The 22,693-nt window shown below is 42.7% G+C and overlaps 1 protein-coding gene across 2 annotated transcripts; it reads left to right on the top strand.

The window, feature by feature from the left end:
- The first annotated feature begins 1,220 nt into the window (after positions 1–1,220).
- Positions 1,221–22,235, top strand: tmod2 (tropomodulin 2). 2 transcript variants are annotated; one of them, XM_079998112.1, is made up of 11 exons: positions 1,221–1,305; positions 7,541–7,795; positions 8,801–8,957; positions 13,287–13,409; positions 14,898–14,969; positions 15,327–15,457; positions 17,350–17,457; positions 17,572–17,715; positions 19,175–19,319; positions 19,469–19,500; positions 19,883–22,235. In XM_079998112.1, the coding sequence occupies exons 2-11, from the start codon at positions 7,670–7,672 to the stop codon at positions 20,177–20,179; spliced, it is 1,335 nt and encodes a 444-aa protein (XP_079854238.1). In that variant the 5' UTR covers positions 1,221–1,305; positions 7,541–7,669; the 3' UTR covers positions 20,180–22,235. The 2 variants fall into 2 exon arrangements, with proteins under 2 accessions (XP_079854238.1, XP_079854239.1); XM_079998113.1 differs by lacking the exon at positions 19,469–19,500 and having other exon boundaries at positions 19,883–20,062.
- Positions 22,236–22,693: the final 458 nt, after the last annotated feature.

Genomic DNA, 22,693 nt, shown 5'->3' with positions numbered 1-22,693 from the left:
AATACTGAGAATAAAGTCCAAAACCAGACATTCTGTGAGAACTGTGTGAGAATTATTTTTTTTTTAAATTACTCTAACATTAAAGTCAGGATTCTAACTTTTCTCACTATTCTGACTTTAATTATTTTTCATCAGTATAATAATAATAATTATTGTTATTATTTCCAACGATCTCTGCCCTGGAAAGAAGGGTCTCCGTTACGGAGCAGGAGGTGGTACACTGTCCTTATTTCAAGAGACACGAGACTGATAATGACTGTGCTGTAAATGACCACAAAAAAGAGATGGGCGTAATCCGTGTGTGAATAATGTGCTTATTTAATATCTCATATCCTGTCTTTTCTGTCTAGAGTAGAGACAATTCATCTCAAACGATTAGATCAGAATCTGCTATTTTCCCCCACTTCTCTCTTGGGACAAACCGCAGTGTTGTAGGGAGTCCTCGCACTGCTGCTATAAATGCTTCTCAGTTTAGCTTGGCAGCTTTCAAGTCCACGGGGCCTCCTACTCTACTCCAGTGTGCTATTATGAAACCGAAGGGCTTTTCTTTGGTGTCCAGGCCAACTACTATGTTACTCCTACGCAAAAGAACTCAAGAATTTGTTTCTTAGGCTGGCACGGGCCAAACAAAACAAAACTGCACGGCATGTGCGGCCTCGTGGGACCGACCGATTGAGGAGCATCCTCGCATCTGAAATGCAGTGATGATTCATTCAAATGTTAACCAACGTCCAGTCTTTGTTCGTATGACGGGCACGGCGTCTTTGACACGTGTTGGTACGAGCTATAAGACACACTAAAAGAGGCAGAAGGTTATAGTCGGAAAAAAGGAGGGTCGTCGTCTCGGTTACGAAAGAAGATGACGCCAATGAAGCAGCAATTTGTTGAGATGTCTGATAGATAGATGGATGGATGGGTGTATAGATGGATAGATGTATTTTGCATATACATTTTGCTTTTGTATATACTTTTCGTTGCATTCTTTCCCCCCCACCTACTTCGCTCTGTACAGCGGTTGGCGTTGGCCTTTTGAAACCTTGAAAGTCAGAGTAGGCGTCGGCAGTAAGTTCTGACGAGGGGACGGGCCAGCGCTAGCTGTGATGTGATTGGTCGCGCGGCAAAAGAGGGCGGGCTATCGCTCTCCGCGTCTATTGGCTAAACGGGCCGCCAGTCAGGGAATACAGTGGTTCCCTCTTCCTGTGTCACCGCCCTTGGATGGAGGGAGAAAGTAAGCGTTGAGGACCTCGCATTCAATAGGGAGACTGGGAGTGCTGGGCAACGGTTCTCCGGCCTCATCAGTTGTAGGTAAGGAAATACGAAAGCGCCGGCTCTTGCAGGGCTCTTCCTACGCGATTCCCCCGTTACTCGAGTTCAAGTTACGCCGGGTCGGTCCCCAAACTGAACAAGCTGTCACTTGCGGAGCAGCTCCCCGAGCTAGCCGTTGGAGCTAAAGCGCTAACGGTGACGTCAGCTCTCCTAGCTTGTAAGCTGAGTTAACGCAATACATCAGCTCTCTGGATATGATAATGTGTTTTTTATGTTAATGTTATAGATAACGTTTATCTATGTTAGTCTATCTAGCGGAAGCCGGTCGTATTTGCTTGAAAGTTGTGAGTGTATGAATGTATGTATGTATTTATTTATATGTGTGTATGTTCGCTTGAGGGTGTGTTGGCGCGCCAGTGTACATGGTTCCCAGTTGCTGAAATTTCTCACGTCAAATTGGTTCTTTCGTGCGCACATTTGCTCTAGACTGCACTACTTAACGCAAGGAATAGACAGACAACCAGTCCAAAGGCTTGAAACGGCCGTGTTGCTTTGTTTTGGAGGCGCAGGGCAGAGACTTGAACTTGCACGACCCAGTGCGGCCACACTGTGGAGCGTCTATTCCTAATTGTGTTATGCTTGTGATTCGAGGTATGATTCCCCCATTGTTATCGAGTGTGCAAGGGGATTGTACCTGTGTCAATGACTCCACTGATAAAGCTGGCTCAACGAAGTTCCTGTTTAGCAGCTAGTCGGTGTTGAAATCTATGCATTGACACAGTTTATCCAGCAGCGTGCTACTGAATGCCGAATGCGGGGCGTGGTTCCAGGCACAAGCAGCAGAATTTGTCTGCTTAAGTGTACCTCCACCTTAAGGAAGTATGATTTACCCCAGTGCTGATAGACAGGTCAGATAGCCTTTTCTGGCACTGCTGACTTGACACCTCTGCCGAGACCGCTGTTGTTCCATTTGTGTATACAACATCCCTGCTAAACAGGTTTCACATACCTGCTTCTGATATTCAAAACAATAACTACCCTGTAACGAAAGCTTAGCACCAGTGATTGCCATTGGTCTTTATAGAAGTGCGAAGTGTCTCTCGTGGTGCTCTCATCGTACAGCACGCTGCCCGTTGTTGAACTGTAAAATGGACCACTCCTTGATTTCATTCACAATTACGTAATAATGTCTCAAGTGTGAGGAGTGGGAGGGAGCAGCTTGGAAATAGAGTATGCAGATCATGTGTGTTTGAGAAACACTTCTGATCATCTCCTCCCTTTCTCCAGCAACTCCAACCCTCCCTCCTCCAAGTCACTAGCGGGGAGAAAACTGTTATAATCTTCAATAAATGTGAGGATTTATAATTGACTTAACGAAAAAAATGTACGAAAGGTTGTTTGAGACTGCAAAGCAATGCTAATGGAGTAATTTCTACAACGTCCAACCATATATCACATCCAACCATTTTCACCACTATTGGTTCATCAAGTACTCAGTATACTAATACTCTCTAGGTTGTTGTATACACATTCCTTTACGTACTGTATGAATTCATCCCACTCTTTAAGGTTTAGCATGATGGAAACCTCCCTGGCCAACGCCCCCCATTCTTCCATCTGTTTTCAATCAGGGTCTGCTTTTCCAAAGTTGTACACAAGTGCAGGGGATAAGGAAAACTGAGGAGCAGCAGGGTGGAGAGGAAGAAGTTAGTGCAGAGAAACAAAGCCAAGTGAACAGCGAGGGTGCAGAATAAGTGGGTGGGAGGAAGTGGTGCAGTCTTGTCCCTTGGGCCGCAGAGCTGGGTTGTTCTAAGTATAGTCTTACCGCTCCCTCGGCCTGTGCTTTCATGTCTCTGTGAAAATCATGTAATTTAAACAGGGAAAAAATATGCCTGGCAGCATTTTGTCACTGTCTCATACTTCAAATTTTCTGAGGTAGCACAATAAATGGCCACCGTGCAACGGTATTGGATAGTTTGCCTCGTTACTATAGAAATGGCCATACCCTTACCACATATGATAGCTGGGCGACAGAATTATCTCTGGTCAAGAGACAACTGTCCAAAGGGTCAAGCTTCCAGGTACAAATAAGGCTCAAGAGCACAGACGGGCGGATGATATTATTGGCTTTCAGCCCTCTGTTGTTTTCCAGTAGGATTAGCTGAAGAGAAGGAGAAAGGGATCAATAGGACCATACTAATGGATCCTCTCAATGTTTTCACCTTTCTTAGGCCAGTCATAAACAATGTATGCCCCCTCTATGATTACTCTCTGAACTGTCACAGGCACTGTGCTTTATTATCAGTTGAAACGCTTTCATATCAAATGGATTAAATATATTTTTACGGAATTTTAGTGGAAGCGGACCCCAGGATTATCTACAGAATGGTCTTCTCTGCTGACCATGTCATAAGAGCATTAGTCAAGGTAGGCACAAGAAAGTCTGCTGCTGTTACTGGCTTTTGAGATGTAGTCATTGATGATTTTAGCCTAACTTCCTGTCTTGATATACTTGATACACTATGTTGTAAAACAAACCAAGGCGCACACACATAAATGTTTGTGGAAACCATAGCACACCTTTTTGTGCAACCATCATGCATTAGACAGTTGGGTTAAAGAACATGTTAAAGTCATCCGTCATTGCTTAATTCTGGAAATCTTGCCCAAGAGTTTAGAGGAAATTTGGTTATGAGCACAATTTACCTCCATTCTGATTGTATTTCAGTCTGTTCCCTAGCCAGAAGCAAGAACCTTGACTCTCTACGTTGTCATAAAGTAACAAATCCTTGAGTTGAATCATGGCAGGGGTAAATGGACGACTGACTTTGTAGTCAGTCTGCAGGGACAGACTAATGAGGCCATGCGTCCATTTGCATTTTGAAACTCTTGTTTTATTTCGCTGAATTTTAGTTTATTGGGGAAGTTGACGTCGGTCTCAAAAATGTCATCAAGGGAACTGTACGTTACACCGATCATTGACAAGAGGCTTGCTTGTGTTTTCCAAGTTGTCCAAAGAAATGTTTGTTTTCATAAATAATGAATGACTCAGCAGATTTCCTTTCAGACACTGCTTTTTGTACTTGTTTTTTTTAATGTGTCTGTAGTTTTCATTGTTATTCTAAACCCTATATGTTAGGGCACTTGAGTATGCCTGCAAATTTGTATCAGGTCTGCATGATATAGCGAGTTAATATTGATGTTGGAATATGAACCGATGTAATGTATGTTTCCACGGCTGTTAGGTTGTTGTTAGATTTTTGGAAAATATATCTTTTGTAATTAACAAATCATGAATACAATTATCATTTTGAGAAGAGAACGACCACATTATTCCACTCTACTCCCCAAAAGGCAGCTAATAAATAACAGCTATCATTTTCAAAATCAATCTGATACTATGTACCATACTAGTTACATAACAGTGAGTTTTTTCCCCCTTAACACACAATCAGAAGTAGGGCTATTGAAAATGTTTTTAATTTGATTTTAAAATCGTAGTGCAAGTCATCGCTTATATTATCCCCTTTGAACTCAGTCTCCTTTCAACCTGTCCCACCTTGGTTGCCATAGGTTACACCTGATGTTGCGCAAGTTATAGTGCTGTCTGGCTTTGTCGTATTGCAGTGAAATACTCCGCTCCTCCGTGTTCCCATGGTCTGATGTATGCGCTAGTCAGCACAGCATGAGAATGTGGTTATTATTGCTGTAGAGCATTAAGATCATATGCTTTGATTATTATATCAGCACTGACATTTTAGCGCAGCGCTCGCACGCCATCTGCCCCTGATGATTCTGCCATGACAGTCACCACTACAGTGCTGCACTGTCTGGATAAAATATGCCTTTGTGAATTATTGTGATGGGTATTGCGATAGCTGTCTGAGTTGTAAGACAATTATAGATGTGTCTCGAAGCATGATTGTTTGCCATTCCACTCCCATTTAGGAAAGGGTACTTCTTGCTTGCTGTCATATGTTCTTATGCCTACTGAATTTCCTACTGTTTTTACTCATACCTAGTAATGTTTGGTAGTTGCGGGTTTAAGTCAGACATTCCAGCTATCTCATCAAAGTCACAATTTAATTTGTTCATTGTGTCCATTATAAAAGAAAATACTTCCAAACGTGCTAATTTTGCAGCTTTTTGACATATAAACATTGCCATATCAATCTAACTTGGATTTATTGTGCATTAGACCTTATCATCTCTGATTGCTCTGCAGCACAACTCTGGAATGGTACATTTGAGAACCGGTCTGTATGAGATGGAGAAAGTTATAGGGGGAGACAATGTAGAGAGACTGCCTAAGGAAGATATATTGACAGTATATACTACTCAGTCGATGTTATTTCATTGGAAATGATGCCTCTTCAGACAAACTGCTGAATTTAAGCAACACAGTATGTTAAATGCCATTACAAAGGTGTAACAGAATAATGAAGTTCACCTTCACAAACCTATATTTATCACCACCCATACCTCGTGAAATAATGAAATTACAATGTTCAAAACAAAGGTGAGCCTTAAATATAAAGTATGATGGTGAATTTTCTTTCTATCAACAGTGTGGTTATTGTCCAGTAATTGGTTTAAAGGGTCTTGCTGTTGGTGGCACCATCTTTAGCAAGGTCAATTTTCCAGTTATATGTGTGTGTGCGCGCGCGAGAATTGAGACCATCTGGGATACTGCAGGGCAGAGTTTCCATTAGAAAAAAAAAATGGTGCTGGTCAGCGTGTCCTTGGAGATTTCAATTTCCCGGACAAATGGGAGAGATTCCGGTCAAATATTATCTGTGTTTAATGAGCTTAAAAGCAATTGATAGGCAGGCTTTATAGAGAATGACATCATCAAGGCATGTAGATGTATAATATTTTTCATTGAATATTCAAATTAAAATAAGTCCCATCAGTTAAAGATATTTTAAAAATAAATAAACATTATGAATATTACTACTTGAAATCAAATAATTTCAGTTTGTGAACAATGAGTTACAAGTGCAGCTGCCTTCATTAACATTTTACTAAAATAAAATTTTGATTAAATCAAAAACAAAATAAATATGACAAGTAGGTCTAAATATATAAAGTTTGTAGTGTTGTCCGTCTTCATCTGGACCTTGTGTAGACATATTTTACACAATGAATATATACCATCTTCTTTTGGTCGGAGCTTGAATATCCAAAAAAACGGCAAACTATGGATGTCATCTTTCTGCTTCTCCTCAGAATACTGGACATTGCGCTCAGTCGCTGCTCCGTGTGTACTGTGTTTACAAGGGCAATCTGTCCTCGAAGGAGGGCTCAGGGCTTGTTTCTACATCGACAAACGTAATTGGTCAGCGGTGAAAGGTCAGCTCTAGATTTTCTAAACTGATTAGCTTTCCGTTGCGACTTGCAGAGCGTGGAAACAAACCTATCTGCGGAATTTTTTGATCAAAATGATCAGGTGAATTTTATTTTGACATAGAGGGGAAAAAAATATGGCGATAATTATCGTAAGCGATTTGTCGCCCAGCACAAGTTGTGCATAGAGGTAATTATTTTCACCGGACATTATGACTGGAGAGATTCAAATATGTCCGACTTCAACAGATTTTCCCGGTCAAAAACCGGCAATTACAGAATAACGAAAATGCTGCTGCAGGGAATCTGGGAGTGATGAGGTCATGTGTGTTGCCCCTGAGTCGTGGGAAAGTAACTGCAGCACCTCCTTCACTGTTTGACGGGATGGATCTTCTCCCATGTGTCCAAGCTGTTGCTTGACATTCTTATCTAAACCCCAATCACTCTCTTCTAGTGGCTGCACTATGGTCAGAACTTGTTCAAGCTCTGTTCACATTACATTTCTTGATGTTTTTGTTTCCCAAAAAGTTCCTGTCCAGCGTTGTCATTGTTTTCCAACAACACTGGTTGTTTCCGACCAGCCTGAGAATCTTCCTCTCTCTCTCTGTGTGTGTGTGTGTGTGTGTGTGTGTGTGTGTGTGTGTGTGTGTGTGTGTGTGTGTGTGTGTGTGTGTGTGTGTGTGTGTGTGTGTGTGTGTGTGTGTGTGTGTGTGTGTGTGTGTGACCGCACAAATGCATGAATGCACATGTGTTTTGCAGCACAGCTGTTATCAAGCCTTGTTTTCATTGTTCCAGCAGGACGTTTGCAACAAAGACAAACATTGTTTAACTGCAATTGGATTACACTGTTGTTTTCAACAGAAATAAAATGAAATATCACCCTGCTTCATTAATATGTCATCATGTTTCCATGTGTGTGTCCCTCTAGGTTAGCCAGTAGCCGCCACCCTGGTCCAGAGCTGTGAGTTTAAGTAACAGTTGGGCCGCCCTGTCCTCTTCTGCTGAGTTTAGCTCAACGGTGTGCTGCCAGAGTGCTTAGCTAGCTGTCGCCGGTACCATGGCGTTGTCCTACAAGAAAGACCTGGACAAGTACAAAGAGATAGACGAAGATGAGATCCTTAACAAGCTGTCGGCAGAGGAACTCAAGCAGCTGGAGACGGCCTTGGAGAAGATGGACCCAGAGGTGAGGACACTTTGGGGAAGAGTTTGTTGGTGGGCGAGTGGGAGTGGTAGGGAGTGCCTTGAAGTAAGAGGCATAAGCATGGGCAAGTTAATCTGGTTGTTTTACAGGTTTTGTAAGAGTGTGCATATAGAGAGCAGGCTCTCATAATACATGAAGGTTGTATTATTATTTTGAAGCCAGAACCACTACTTTTTTACATTACAATTCACATTTAGGCTTGTAAGCAAAAATATTGAGGCTAAATAACCTCAAGATTGCAAGCCGAGGCAATTGAGTGTCTGGATTAAATGCATGAGAAAATACAAGGAAATTCATGCAGCGTTATTGTCTTTCAAGCTGCTTCATGCTGTAGATGTGTAAAACCAGGTAATGGAGGAGTAAAGTGAGAGGGCGGGTGGCTTTGTAGGAAACCGCAGGATAAGTGTGTTACGCTTCATGGCACTACATCATTTCCTTGACGTTTGGCTCTGGTAATTACTGTTTGTTTGGGGTTTTTTTTTTAGTTTTTTTTGCTAGTAAAATAAATAAATAAAAACACCCTCTGACTCGCTCGTTTGAGCTGATCTGCCAGGCCGAGCACATCTGGTACCTACACCAGTATCAGGGGGCCCTCTTTCCCCGTGGCTCCGGGGGAGTCGTGGACTGAGTGCTCGCTGAAGCGGTGAGGTTCATGCAAGGGGCGCTGTAACCTAGGTGTACATTATATTTGCATTTGTAACATAGACTGTTATTAAAACGTGACCGATAAGGTTCAAATTTGTCCAGTAAAATAAATTTTTTCGGACACCACACCGATTATTTTTCAGTTGCGCAAAAGCGCAATTGCGCTCAAATTGTAAGGGAACCAAATCCCAAATACCAAAAGTTACAAAGTGCTGCTTTAAGACACAGAAAAAAAAAAATAATAGTAAAAATGTGCTGCTCTGAACAATTAAGACTGTTTTGTTAGTGCAAGTAATGGATAGTCTTTCTACGTCAGTTCACGCCTCTTCTCCTCCACTTCAGAACGCTTTGCTCCCAGCGAGCATGCGTCAGAAGGACCAGACTGTCAAGGCGGAGACGGGGCCCTTCAACCGGGATCGGCTCCTCACCTACCTGGAGCAGGAGGCCATGGAGTACAAGGACAGAGAGGACATTGTGCCCTTCACTGGGGAGAAAAAAGGTGTGTGAGCAAGCAAGTACGCCTTGTTAGTATGAATGATCACACTTTGGGCATGCCTCATAAGCTCCACTCATAGAATGTTATGTTTGCCAATAAGCTGCAAGTGTGTATTGTAATTGAAGTCCTCGGTAGAGAAGATAATCTTACAGTAAGTTCACGCTATTGCTCTTAAAAATATCGAGATGGCGAAAATAATGTGTAAGGACGTCATAATTATATAATAACAATTAAGGGTGCTCCAATCCGGGTTTTTTTGGGCCAATCGCTGGAAGCAGTGTGAGAGAGAAGCTCAAACAAACTATTGACATATCAGAGAAAATACTAGTCCATACTGTGTATGTCTTATAGAGAGTCAACTCTTTATTATTGAAAACTAGGTATTTATTTTTATGCAAAACTATTTATGAATTAGTCAAAATTTGTCACTTACTAAGACAAGAGAGAGAGGAGGAGATTAGAAAATGAATATGAGGCGGTCAATGTTGATATTATGGCGGGCTGCGACAAATAAATCGATGTATGGGAAACACTGCTGCGCATAAAGGGGAAGAGAAATTGTTTTGTGTCATCTGATCGGCCTTTGCAGCGATCAAACTATTGAGAACGAATATCGACCATTACAACTGGTGGCCTATGAATCGGAGCACCATTTATAATAATAATTAAGCTTTAATTGTTGATAATAGATCATATCTAATAGTTATAATAGTTCTCAACCTTGTATGTTTATAATTTGTTTCAGAGTACTCTGTTTGTTAAACAGAAATACCCGAGAGAGTTGTGTGTGTGTGTTGTCCCAGTGTTTTGTGTGTTCATCAGCAATAATTACCGCTCTGCAGTAATTGCCTCCTTGCAAGTATTTTAAATGCATGTCTGCTCTTAAGTAACCCCCAGTGGTACGGGGGAGATGTGTTTATCCAGGCGGAGGAGAAAGGGTGGGGGGGGGGGACACACAACATACCTATTTTAGTTTTCTTCTCTCGGTTTTTGATATTTTTCTTTTATTATTATTATTATTATTATTATTATTATTATATATATATATATATTATTTTTTTTTACAGTGATCAAGAATAAAAAAATAAAATAAAAATCCTGTCCCGTGCATGTTATCGCGTCATTTCCGGTGTCACTTTCTCTGGCGTGTTTTTGTGACAAAATGTAGCTTGAAGACCTGACAGACTCGTCGGGGATTCCTCCTGATGACAGATCTTGTAATGTGTGACCCCTGTCGCCGATCAGTCAGGTAGTGTGTCAACCATAACACTGCCAGATTCCCAGTCACAAGACAGAAAGTTGTGGAGTCAACAGTTCAGCGATCTGACGACTTTGAAAGTTGTGTAGTGTGCCCATGGCATTATTTGTGTACTAATGTTCATACGTTACCAGCAGATTGCTTGTACCTACAACAACTGAAGCTTATGTTGAAAGAGACTTGAGACGTGGGATTTGAATGGCAGCTTACAAACGGCCTCAGTGGGCCTTTAGCTGCTATCTAGAAAAGAGTAGAGAAAGATTTCTTTCTAAACTATATCACTGTTGATATAGAGGAAGTGAATAACATTGAGCATCTCGTTCCAATGGCACCTGTCAAGGGGTGGGATATATTAGGCAGCACAAGAACAATAAGTTCTTTAAGTTGGATGTGTTGGAAGCAGGAAAAATGGACAAGCCGCAGACCGGTCAGAGTGCCCATGCTGACCCCTGTCCACCGGCGAAAGTGCCTACAATGTGCACATGAGCGCCGGAACTGGACCATGGAACAATGGCCACCTGGTCTGATGAATCACGTTTTCTTCTACATCATGTAAAAGAAAACATGATCATCACCGATGTAGCATTTGTGGGATGTGCTGGAACAACAAGCCCGATCCATCGGGGCCCCACCTATCAACTTCCAGGACTTAAAGGATCTGCTGCTAACGTCTGGGTGCCAGATACCACAGGACACCTTCAGAGGTCTTGTGGAGTCCATGCCTCCACGGGTCAGAGCTGTTTTGGCGGCACAAGGGAAAGCTACACAATATTAATGGTTATTAGTGGTGGTTTTAATGTTGTGGCTGATTGTGGACTTTCCCATGTTAAAGCATCCACATTGGAACTCCGCTGTATATTTCAGATGGATATACTGTATCTTATATTGTCATCGTTTCTTTGGGCACTCTATATTTTGTGACAATATAACACCGCTGAAAGGTGCCAAATGATAATACAATAAGTTTATCCTCCAGCTCTAGTTGAAATTCTACCCAATGGTATGAGAGATTGTTGATCAAGAGAGAAACTGCTCCTCTCTCATTAGTGGGGAAATGTGAAAGTGACACACTGCCTCGCCCCCAGCCAGGTTTACTGGACAGAACGCTCCCTGTGGATGTGTGCGCATTGACAACATGAAAAACCCAACGCTGCCTCTCTGGTGCGGCAGGGTTGTTTTTTTTCCCCTATTGCTCTCACCCCCTGCTGATAAATTATGTGTCAGTTCAAAGGCTACAAAAACACACACACACACACAATCACTTGGAAAAACATAGCAGACATGCCATCAAGCATTCCTGCTTTATTCCAATTCATTACACTGGGTCTATCATTCTAAACCCATTCTTCTGTCTCTTATGGAATCCTGAGACGCTTGCATTACCAGCTGTAGAAGATGATGTAATGGTATTTACACACCTAACTGAAGGGATTTTGAAAAGCAGACCTTTCCCTATCACACTTAGGGAGAGCCTTTCAGCAGGCATTCCTGCACTAAGACTGATAAGCATCATGGTTGTTTGAAAAACAGTGGAGGGTGTGGCCGTTCTTCTGTTGACCACACACACACACACACACACACACACCCTCACCCATCCGAAGTCCTTTCTTAGTCTCAGGTTTCGTTTGAGCAGTTCTAAACACGGTCGTTCCTCGTCTTTCTTGGTTCCATTTCCACTGTAGTTGCATCAGTACTGCATACATACTGGCACCGCTGTAGTACCGGTCCCCAATTCTGTCTCTCTGTCTCTCTACCTCGATCTCCTTTTTTTACCATAACCATATTCTTTGGAGATCACTCCACCCAACAGGCCTCAGGGTAGGGCTGGGCTGTATTTAGCAGATTTTGTCTAGTCTCTTTTGTTTTTCTGTTCAAACCCTTGCCCAATTTGTGTGTGTCTGTCTGTCTGTCTGTCTGTCTGTTTGTCTGTCTGTCTGTCTGTCTGTCTGTCTGTGTGTGTGTGTGTGTGTGTGTGTGTGTGTGTGTGTGTGTGTGTGTGTGTGTGTGTGTGTGTGTGTGTGTGTGTGTGTGTGTGTGTGTGTGTGTGTGTGTGTGTGTGTGTGTGTCACAAAATTCACTTTGATATTATGGGGGAAACAATCCTTGCGGGGGATTTTCTTCATTCTTTGACCTCTTTTTTGCCATGCTGCTGGGGAGTTGAATGTCAGTCCAATCCAGGGAGCCTGGCACATGTTGCTGTCTGATAACTGTATTTACTGTTTACTGGCTTTTCAGGAAGTGCCAGTGCTTCCCCCGGAAACTGGGGCCAATTAGACCGTCCCAGACCAACTTGACACAGGGTGTTTTTTGAAAAGAGAGAGGGGGGCGGGGGGTAACTCGCTTTATCGGCCAAGTGTTTGTTGCCCCAGCAGTGCAGCTCGATCAAGACTGCGGCCATTGTTCCGCAGTTTCTTTCTCTCTCTGTCTCCCTTTCTTCCTTCAGCGAGGTTACCAGGGCGACGGCAGAGCTGTTAAGAGAGTTTCAGTTTAGTATAAAAGTCGATGGCTTCGGGAGGTAAGACGGCCCCTCTCCAGCCCAGTTGAAGTTCTCCAGCTGTGTTGTGTAGAAGTGCAGAGATGCATAGAACCATTTCAGACCTAGACAAGTGCATTTTCTGCCCTTATATTTGGAAATAGCAAAGAACTGTCCCTGACACTTTTGAATGTGTGTGAATTTTTGGTGTTTTATACTGCTGTACTCACTCTGTATTCTAGTAGCAATGCATGAATCAAAAAGCGCACACACACACACACACACACACACACACACACACACACACACACACACACACACACGTACATATCCAGGGAGCTTAGCGCTCATGTGATACTGTGACCAGGGCCGCTACACTGAAGGCTGAGAAGAGCTGTGGAAGAAGCCGATGCAGGTCAGCTCAAACTAACACACACTGACAATGCCAGGCAAACGGGAAGCCGTACACGGCGTCTCCAGAGCTTTCTGTGATTTAATGATCATAACCGTTGATATGATTTTTAACCCCCCCCCCCCCGTGAGTCTAGGGTCCTTTTTCCACTTTGTGATCTTCTCCCTCTCTGGCTCCTCATCTCCGCAGGAAAGGCCTTCATTCCCAAGCAGAGACCCATCGAAATGCGCCAAGAGGAAGCCATAACCCTTGACCCTGAGTTAGAGGAGGCTCTATCAAGCGCCACGGATACGGAACTGTGCGACCTTGGAGGTAAAAACCAAAGCTTGTCCAATATCTGAGATTAACTAATTTTCACATATAGAACAGAAACATCCCAGGGTTGTTGTTTTTTTTCCCGTCTATTCCGTCCGTAACCTTTCTATGAGGAGGACGTTCACGCGTGACGTCATTATTCAGGCTGTAAATTACGTTTCATATGAGTGAAGTTCTAGTTTCTTCCAAAGACTCATGGCGTGGCCGTAATGATGATGATGATTACGATGGTTGGTTTTCTCAACACCTTTTGCCTGTTTGACGCAAAGGGGATCTCCCGGCTTGCGTTGAAACCAGAACCACAATATATTTCCAAACCGAAAGTGCAGCTTTCACGGAAGATCAAATCTCTCGTCCCATTGACACATGATGCCTGGGCGGGAACGTCCTTCCTTGGTCAAGCTTAGCGTGTGTGAAAGTCACGCCGGGGCTGTGACGGTGTCAGATTTCTTACCGCGGTGAAAAGCAACGTATAACCGCAGCGGCGGTGGCCCCACTTTCTTCTTTTTTTGTCAGTGTGCATTACATTAACAGGATTAAACAGAAGCCTACAAAAATGCACGGGAATAACATTTCAATAAGGAATTATAAATAAGGGGAATCGTAAATATATTCTTATTTGTGTGAATCGTCCGCATGCTCACATCTGGATACGGACGCGCGAAGAGCCGTGGCCCGTTCATATTTACATTGAGCCGATTCGACTGACAAAATTCGAGTCGGGTACAGCCCAAGAAATAATTTAGAATAATCGGGGGGACACAAATATGGGTCCCGTGCATGGACGGGGCAAAAATGGCTCCCTAGCGTTCCCTAGGGGAAACTTTGCGAGTGTCTACAAGACACCTTCACCATTAAAAGTTATTAAACGCTTGCGTTTTTGTCACACGGTGTGGGCGTGGCAAAGTCTTGAATTCAATGTTTGGAAAATCGCACCGTTTACGTGACTTTTTTTTGTCGCTTTCTCGGCTTTTTCTTGCTCCGCACTTTTGTGAATTCCACCGAGGCGATTTATTGGATAGATTTCAAACTTGCGTCCGACACTTGCACGTGGAGGATCTGGTCATCGCTGCTTGCAGCTTTAATTGGGTTTATATTTCATATCCTTCTGTAACTTTCACCAACAAATACATTAGTGTGTGTGTGTGTGTGTGTGTGTGTGTGTGTGTGTGTGTGTGTGTGTGTGTGTGTGTGTGTGTGTGTGTGTGTGTGTGTGTGTGTGTGTGTGTGTGTGTGTGTGTGTGTGTGTGTGAATACAATTTGCCATGAGGACATTAATGAGCTCAATACCGCGGTGATGTCACGTAAACCACGGTTATCGTCATTGCTGGAAAACAGGAGCCCACCAAGTAGGAGAATGTTTCCATTGTCAGCCATGTTCTCTGGATTTAGTTTCTCTCCATTCCTGACCCCCAGAGAACAAACACACACATGCATCTACATACCCAAATACCGCTTAGCCTGTATAATGTGTTTTACTTGCAGCGATCCTTGGCATACACACTCTTGTTACCAGTACTCAGAAATACGACGGAAGCACCAAGGAGGGCTACAACAGTAAGTACAAGTACAGCCGAGCCATGTGTCCATTTAAAATATCCAAGTCCTGACATAAAAGTAGGTATCATTTTGGATTTGGGTTTGATATAATATCATGCTATAGCACACAAGATGTCGTCTCCTGGTTACTGTAGTAAAAGTGATTTTCTAGCTTATTGAAATAATGAACGACGAATCCCCCAGGACAACATGTATGTACTCTTCTTGAAATGTAATATCAGTTGGGTGATGCTTCTCTGGATCTCTCTGCAATTCAAAAGATTCCAATGACAGCAAGGTCTAGACTAAAAAAACAACAATAATAAATCAGCCTTCAAGGACAAACTACAGTACATGACCTGTTTTTCCCCTCAGACGTGATCAAAGGGGAAAAGATGAACCCCGTGTTTGACGAGCCGCCGAACCCCACCAATGTAGAGGAGACCTTGCAGAGGATAAAGAGCAACGACAGCTCCCTCACGGAGGTCAACCTCAACAACATCAAGGTACATGCACACGTTCTAGCATGGAGATCATCAATGCCTCCTCCACTCTCTGCCTGGTAAACAGACATGATCCAGTTTTTGAAGTTTAGAAAAGGTCAAGTTTATGCACAAACGGGCGAGTGAGAGATTTTTTAAACAACAAAAAATAAAAATAAACAAACAAACAAACAATTGTATTCTGTATCATTGATTTGTATGCTGCTGTACAATGTCTTATGCCGTATTCATTATGGTGTTTTTTTGTATTAACATAATTAGGGGTCCATTGCTGGGGGGGTCCATTATTGTTCGGATTGTTATTATTTTTAATCACTCTGGCATGTTTCGGGATAAAATTGTCTGGAACAGAGCAACCGCTGCAGCTATGTTAGAACTGGGACATCTGGTGGTTCAAGTTTCATCTAAATCGATCCATCGTGTGTGTGTGTGTGTGTGTGTGTGTGTGTGTGTGTGTGTGTGTGTGTGTGTGTGTGTGTGTGTGTGTGTGTGTGTGTGTGTGTGTGTGTGTGTGTGTGTGTGTGTGTGTGTGTGTGTGTGTGTGTGTGTGTGTGTGCACCGTCTGACCTGGTTGAAGTGGCTGTTTCGATTGATATTTTGTCTCTTTGGTATTTTTGTAAGTTAAGACATTCTATTCGGATCAAACCCCGTGTTAGATGCGCAATGTGTTCCTCCTTATTTTGTGGGATTTGAGGAAGTCATAAGTTACAAAATCTGGGAGTCCATGATGAGTTTCATATTTTTGGAAGGGATCTGAAAAATTGAAAAACTTCGACACGAAAAAACATGAATCCACAGAAAGTCACCACTACGTCGAGTCCAGCCCAGTTGCGAATGAATGATGCGTTTTATGTACTCGGAACAAGTCGGAAAACTAGTACTCGTGAACGCATTTCGGATTTCATGGAACCGTAACCCCTCGGAAACTTTAATCAACAAAAAGGCGTGGCCATTAAAATTACATTACTAGGTCGTCGGTGCCCCATACGGCCTCCACTGGTCAAACTTCTGTAAATACGTCATTATTGCCCCACACTACACCAAACGTCAACTTTCCGTCACTTTGGCTCCAGCTCTATTTCCACAGACAACACAGTGAGTTATAACAATATGATAACAATACAACATGGTTTGGTTAAGAGGCAAACGGAGACGGTTGTTTTAAAGAAACTTCTCATACATGCAGTTTCCGACAGCTAAATGTTGCCACCTTAAAATTAAAAGGTAGAAGGCATTAAATAGTAGTCCTTCCACAATAAGACATATTCCAAATTATGTTAATGTCCAATAAATGTTGTTTATTACATTTCAGGCAATTCATGTATTAAACAGAGTTCTTCAATTGTAGATTGTTAGCACAAGAAGTGAAATAAAGTACAAATTGAAAGTAACATGTATTTATTATGTTTTTGAAATAACATGTATTTACCGTGTTTGTTATATTAAATAATTACAAAGTTTATGTAATTCCAAAAAAGGTCAAAGAATAAAGACAACTATTATGGCCGGACAATTAATTATAGTTAATTAACAAATAGTTGTCCGACACAAAAAATTTGGCTCAGAATCAGGCTGAATACTTGTTGTTTAATTTCGGATTATGGAACAATCTGCAAAATATAATACGTATCTAACACGACTAAAATTGACCCCGTGTGTTGCTGCCTGCAGCTGTATTTATTATGGTTACTATTCTGTGTATTTAGAGGGTGGGTGGGTCGGGGGGAAAAAATAACTCTGTATTTCTCATCTGCTATCACTTCACCAGTAAAAATTATATTTAAAACAAATAAAATAATAATAATAAAAGGTACACGCACAGGCCAGTCGCTGGATCACTGGAAGGTCTCTCCATTTTTATTAATCCGATTTTTTTTTTTTGTCCTCCCTCCAAGAACATTCCGATTCCCACGCTGAAGGAGTTCGCCAAAGCCATGGAGAAGAACACGCACGTCAAAAAGTTCAGCCTGGCGGCGACCCGGAGTAACGACCCCATAGCTGTGGTGAGGGATGCACTGTGTGTCCGTGTTGCGCTTGTTTATGTGTCGCGTCTGCATTCACCCGACCGCGCCACCCCTCTCCTCAGTTTGACACAAGCTCGTCCTTCTCTCCTCCAGGCCTTCAGCGACATGCTGAGGGAGAACAAGATGTTGCAAGGCTTGAATCTGGAGACCAACTTCATCACTGGCGTCGGGGTCCAGGCGCTGGTGGACGCGCTGAGGGACAACGACACGCTCACAGAGATCAAGATTGACAACCAGGTACGTATGGTTTACTGGCTTCAATGCTTGGAGATAATAAGCACCATCAGAAGCAGAGTGAAGTCCCGCACTTTCTACAGAACGACGCCCGATGCTCTCCCTTGGTGCGGGGTTCCCGCACGTTATCCCACAGGCCTGAAGTTTAGGCTATCTTCAGTTGGTTTCATCTACACTTTGGGGTCTCCGCTCATTATTGTGCAGGATCTTCACACTAGGAAATTATACTTTCCGCGAGGGCTGGATATTGGGCAGGACCTCACCATTAGATTCAATATCCATTCAATCCGCTATCAATGAGGTGGCTCATGATATTGATTCTATATCGATATATTGACATTTTATACATATTGACAATTTCTAACGCAAAAATGAAACCCAGAAAATAAATATTTCAATTAATTTGCGGTGGTACTTAATTTAAACACGGTATTGATTTTAGGGCTGCGCAATATATCATTTCAGCATCGTCATGGCGATGTGCGCATGCCGAGTAGTCACATCGCAGCACGTACGATGTCAAAGTAAGGCAAATTCAAACACGTCATGCTACAACTTTTTTTGCCCCTTGATACAAGAGGAAAAGTTGCACTCTTCTCATTTTCCATGACTAATCTACAAGAGTAAAGTCCCAAGTCTGTCTGATATAACATCATTTACTCAGATTTAAAGGTTCTTGGGAGAGTTATCAAGAATCAAAATGAACTCTACTAAATTGTAATTTCTTTTATTTCTTTATTTTTCCTGTATTTCTTTTGACTTGTGTTTTTTTTCTCCATTATTTATTTAAATACGTTTTGGTTTGTAATTGTTTTTGTTGATCATTCCCAATAAGAAAGAGTAATATTTATTTTTATAATTGAAGGGAAAAGGAAACCTTCCCTTCACAATTGACAGTTTACTAATTGTCGCCTAAATATGCCGAGAATAAAGACGTGATTTTTATTTTCTATGCAGAGTCATCTGGTGAAAATTCCTGTACAAACACACATATACACACACACACACACACACACATATATATATATATATATATATATATATATATATATATATATATATATATATAGATAGATAGATAGATAGATAGATAGATAGATAGATAGATAGATAGATAGATAGATAGATAGATAGATAGATAGATAGATAGATAGATAGATGGCAGAAAAAAAAATTGCAATGTCAGTTGCCATTGCAATATCATGCAGCCCGGAATTGATACTGCGATTTTCAAATCGATTCAGAAATTGAAAAAATAGAATTGAATTATATGTGTATACATCTTTTTTTTATTTGTTTATTTTAGATTTAAAAAAAAAGTTTTAGCCCAGCCCCGCCCTCCAGAGATCACTAAAGTGGAAAAAGGTCCAAAACTCTCAGCCTTCTCATAGAGGCTTCATTCAGCTCTGGCTTGTGCCTTTCTGACAGCTGTGTGTGTGTGTGTGTATCCTGCGCGTTCCAGCGGCAGCAGCTCGGCACCACGGTGGAGATGGAAATCGCCAAGATGTTAGAAGAGAACAACAACATAGTGAAGTTCGGCTACCATTTCACCCAGCAAGGGCCTCGTTCCAGGGCGGCGGCGGCCATCACCAAGAACAACGACCTGGGTACGTGGCCGCCGCGACTTTGTCGCTTCCAGTTGTGCCATTGTCTCATCCCTTTGGCTGTTTCTTTCCCAAAATGACGAGGCCTCCAAAAGATTCTGGATTCGACACTGTAGGATTGACTCCGCCCCCTTCCGCTCTCTCTCCTCTAGCCCAGCGTCCCCGCAGAGCTGCGGGAGCACAGGTCTGACGCATGTGTGTGCGCGCGTGTGTGGGGAATGTGCTGCGATTTACCGCGGTTGCTTTCACGGCGTTTGAATCGCGGCGAGCAGGCACCACGCGACCGTCCAGCTTGGTTTGAGTACGCACAGACACACGGCGCTAAGACGGGTGTGGCCGGCGATGTACCTAGCGGTTGTGTGATCCACGATTCAGCGCACGTTTTTGTGATGACTAACCGGCGGCCTCCGTAGGGTTAGGGCGAGCATGTCTCCTTTTGAGCTCCTCTTGAAATGGCTCTGCGTCAGTCGACGGCCTGGCTACTAACTTCACCATCGTTTGCTTCTCTCTTTCATCCTTCAACACCCCCCCCCCCCCCCCCCCCCCCCGTCTCTCTCTCGCCGCAGTCCGCAGGAGGCGAGTGGAAGGGGACGTGTAAGGGCGGGGCCCACGCCGCCGCCTCCCAGCCGCGCTCCTCCTCCTCGTCTCATCTCACCACTTGGAATAATTTCAGCCAATCCCCTGGTCTCATCTCACTGTGCGGAACCCACGTCTTGTGCCAAACTGCAGAGGGCGGCACGCTCAACCGGAACCAACATCCGAGAAGAAGGGAAATAACTGGAATTGCCCTCTCCCGTATACATGTTGATACTTATTTTTATTGTTATATCATATTTGCAGCTGTAAATCTTTTTAGAATGTAGTCATTCCGTTTCAGTTGCTACATTATTTTTTTTCTTCCTCCCTGAGTCTATATATGACCTTTCCAGACCTTTGATTCCATGTGACTGTTATTTTTATTTTATTTTTTTATACTGTATCATGAGCACCCAAAACGACACGATCACAACCAAGGACGACATGAACTTGTACCTATGAACTAACATTGAATCTCTGTATCCGCTCCGGCGACAGTTAGCTGCACAACCCAAGGCGTCCGTCGGGATCCCTTCTAGCTTACGTAGATGTTAACTGTTGGAATGTTTGGGGTAGTTCAGGTTCCGAGTTGGGGGAGGTCTATGGTTTGTTCATGGCTGCTAGCTAGCTAACTAGGTCCCCTCGTCTGGTTCTCCAGCTGCAGATAACTCGGTTTGTCTGTTTCCATGCAACCACCATCATGGCAACAAGCTGTCAAGGATGCCTGCTTTGCGGTACCAACACTGGTCCTGCTAGCTTGGAGTACAGGCAGCGTGGATAGCAGAGCTGTCCTATAGGAGTTGCCTCGTAATTCTAGCCCGACCGGACCCGTGGGCACGGGGGCCTGCCGGTCTGGTGTGTTTAACGGTTGCAATATGCGCTTGCGTTGTTCTCTTGTATCGCTGGTGCTGATGAGGTGGTTGTACCTGCTATATGGACACAGAAGTGGGCTAAAACACAGATATACAACATAAAATGCATGAAAGTACTACAATGTCTTAACTATTTTACTCAGACTTAAGCTAAAGCTTGTTTTAATGCGGTTCAAATTTTGATAGGGATTATCGTGTGGATTTCTGCCATTTCACTTTAATTAAAAAAATACAGTTTTCATCATTTTGGACCAAGTTAAACAATAGATTTCAGGAAAGCAACACATTGCTGTCTGAAGAAACATCTCCCGGTTGTGCCGCCCTGCCTATTGTCTTACCAAGCGGTCATGTTGCGAACGCATTCTCTGCTAATGGGCTATTTTGATGCTTAGCCATGCCAAAGACTAATTCAGCACATATATGACCCTCACTGGACAGATAGATAACACGCTTGCTTCAACGTTGTGAGTCTTGGGTTTGAAATGGTTGATCTGCGCTGTTTCACGTCACTGTTTCTTGCAGTTACTCACCATTATATGAGGGTTTTTTCCCCTGATCACTATATGTAAATATATAAGGACTGGTATATATATATAAAAAAAAAACAACAACACATCAACATTGATAAGTGTGAACCTTCACTAACCCTGTCTCTCAGGTTTATGACTTAATGTGATACTTTGGAGGTAAAAGCAGAGCGGCACCGACATAGTTATAGTAGAGCTACACACAACTGAATTTGAGCCTCCATCGCTTTACATCTCACACACACACACACCCACACCCCTATACACTCTATTGGCAGCAGTATGTCACTCGCTATGTACGAGACGACAGAGATTCACTGGATTCACTGGCTTGCCTAAAATGAGCACGACAGGACTCGGTCAGCAGTTACTTGAAACTGGTATTTGATGTTATTCTCCTTTCATTAGGAATGATATGTTGGCATGAAATCAGTGCTTGACGTGATTACCTCGTGTTTCCATTGACCAAAATGTCTTTTTTTTTTTTTTTTTGTGTGCCCCCTCATCATCTTAGCATCTCACATTCCTTGGACACGAGGTGTCTTGCTGTGTTTAGTGCTTTTGTTTTTACAGTCTCTTGCTTCCTTCGCTGTCATGTTTTGTTTTTTTCCTCCCCTGCCTGTATTGTTTTAACATTGTTGTGTTATCCGCTGCAATGGACTGCCTCCTTGACCTACACCGTTGTTATTCTGTTATCTTATAATATTATTATTATTGATATTGTTATTAATAATAATAAATTACGCCATTTGAAATATTAAAGACACACCAACATAGGTAATTCACTGCTGAATTAGTCTCTTTTTTTTTTTTTTTTTTTTAACCGTTAAAAGAGAATCCACGTGTGGACTGGAATAGAGGGGGGCTATTGTTAACCATACAGGGACAAGGCGCACTGTTTAATACTCAAGACGTCCTCAACAATAAATGTTTTTACATACTGACTGTCTGACTTCATCTTCATTTTGCTTAATCCCAGAAGGTTAACATTTATGAAATAACATCCGTTGTATCATGAACAGAGCTACTACTTGAACCAGTTGATATTTAAGCTCAAATTTCAAGTTCACATTCAACCTGTGGCCCTGGTGTGTGTCCTCTATTCATGGACTAAATGTGCAGAGGCCAGTTCAAAGGCTGTAATACAAGGAAGACCTCCAGTTTGACAGGCTCTGTTCTGTTGCATACACTATATAACTCGATCCAGTTTCTGTAATTGTTTGCACATGCCTGGGCGATGATGTAATGTATGACTCCATCCCTCATCGCCGGGTTTCCTGTGCCAGAGCACTGCAGTTACTCTAGCTGCTGTAAAAAAAAAAAAAAAAAAAGTAGGAAAGGGGGAGAGGGAGGGGGGAAAAAAACCAAAAACTGCTGCTGGCAGCCTCGGTGCAGCTCGATG

This window comes from Zeus faber (genome assembly GCF_960531495.2).
Source record: "Zeus faber genome assembly, chromosome: 3".
Lineage (NCBI taxonomy): Eukaryota > Metazoa > Chordata > Actinopteri > Zeiformes > Zeidae > Zeus > Zeus faber.
Note: the sequence above shows the minus strand (reverse complement) of the source record. Positions and strands in the feature narration are given on the sequence as shown.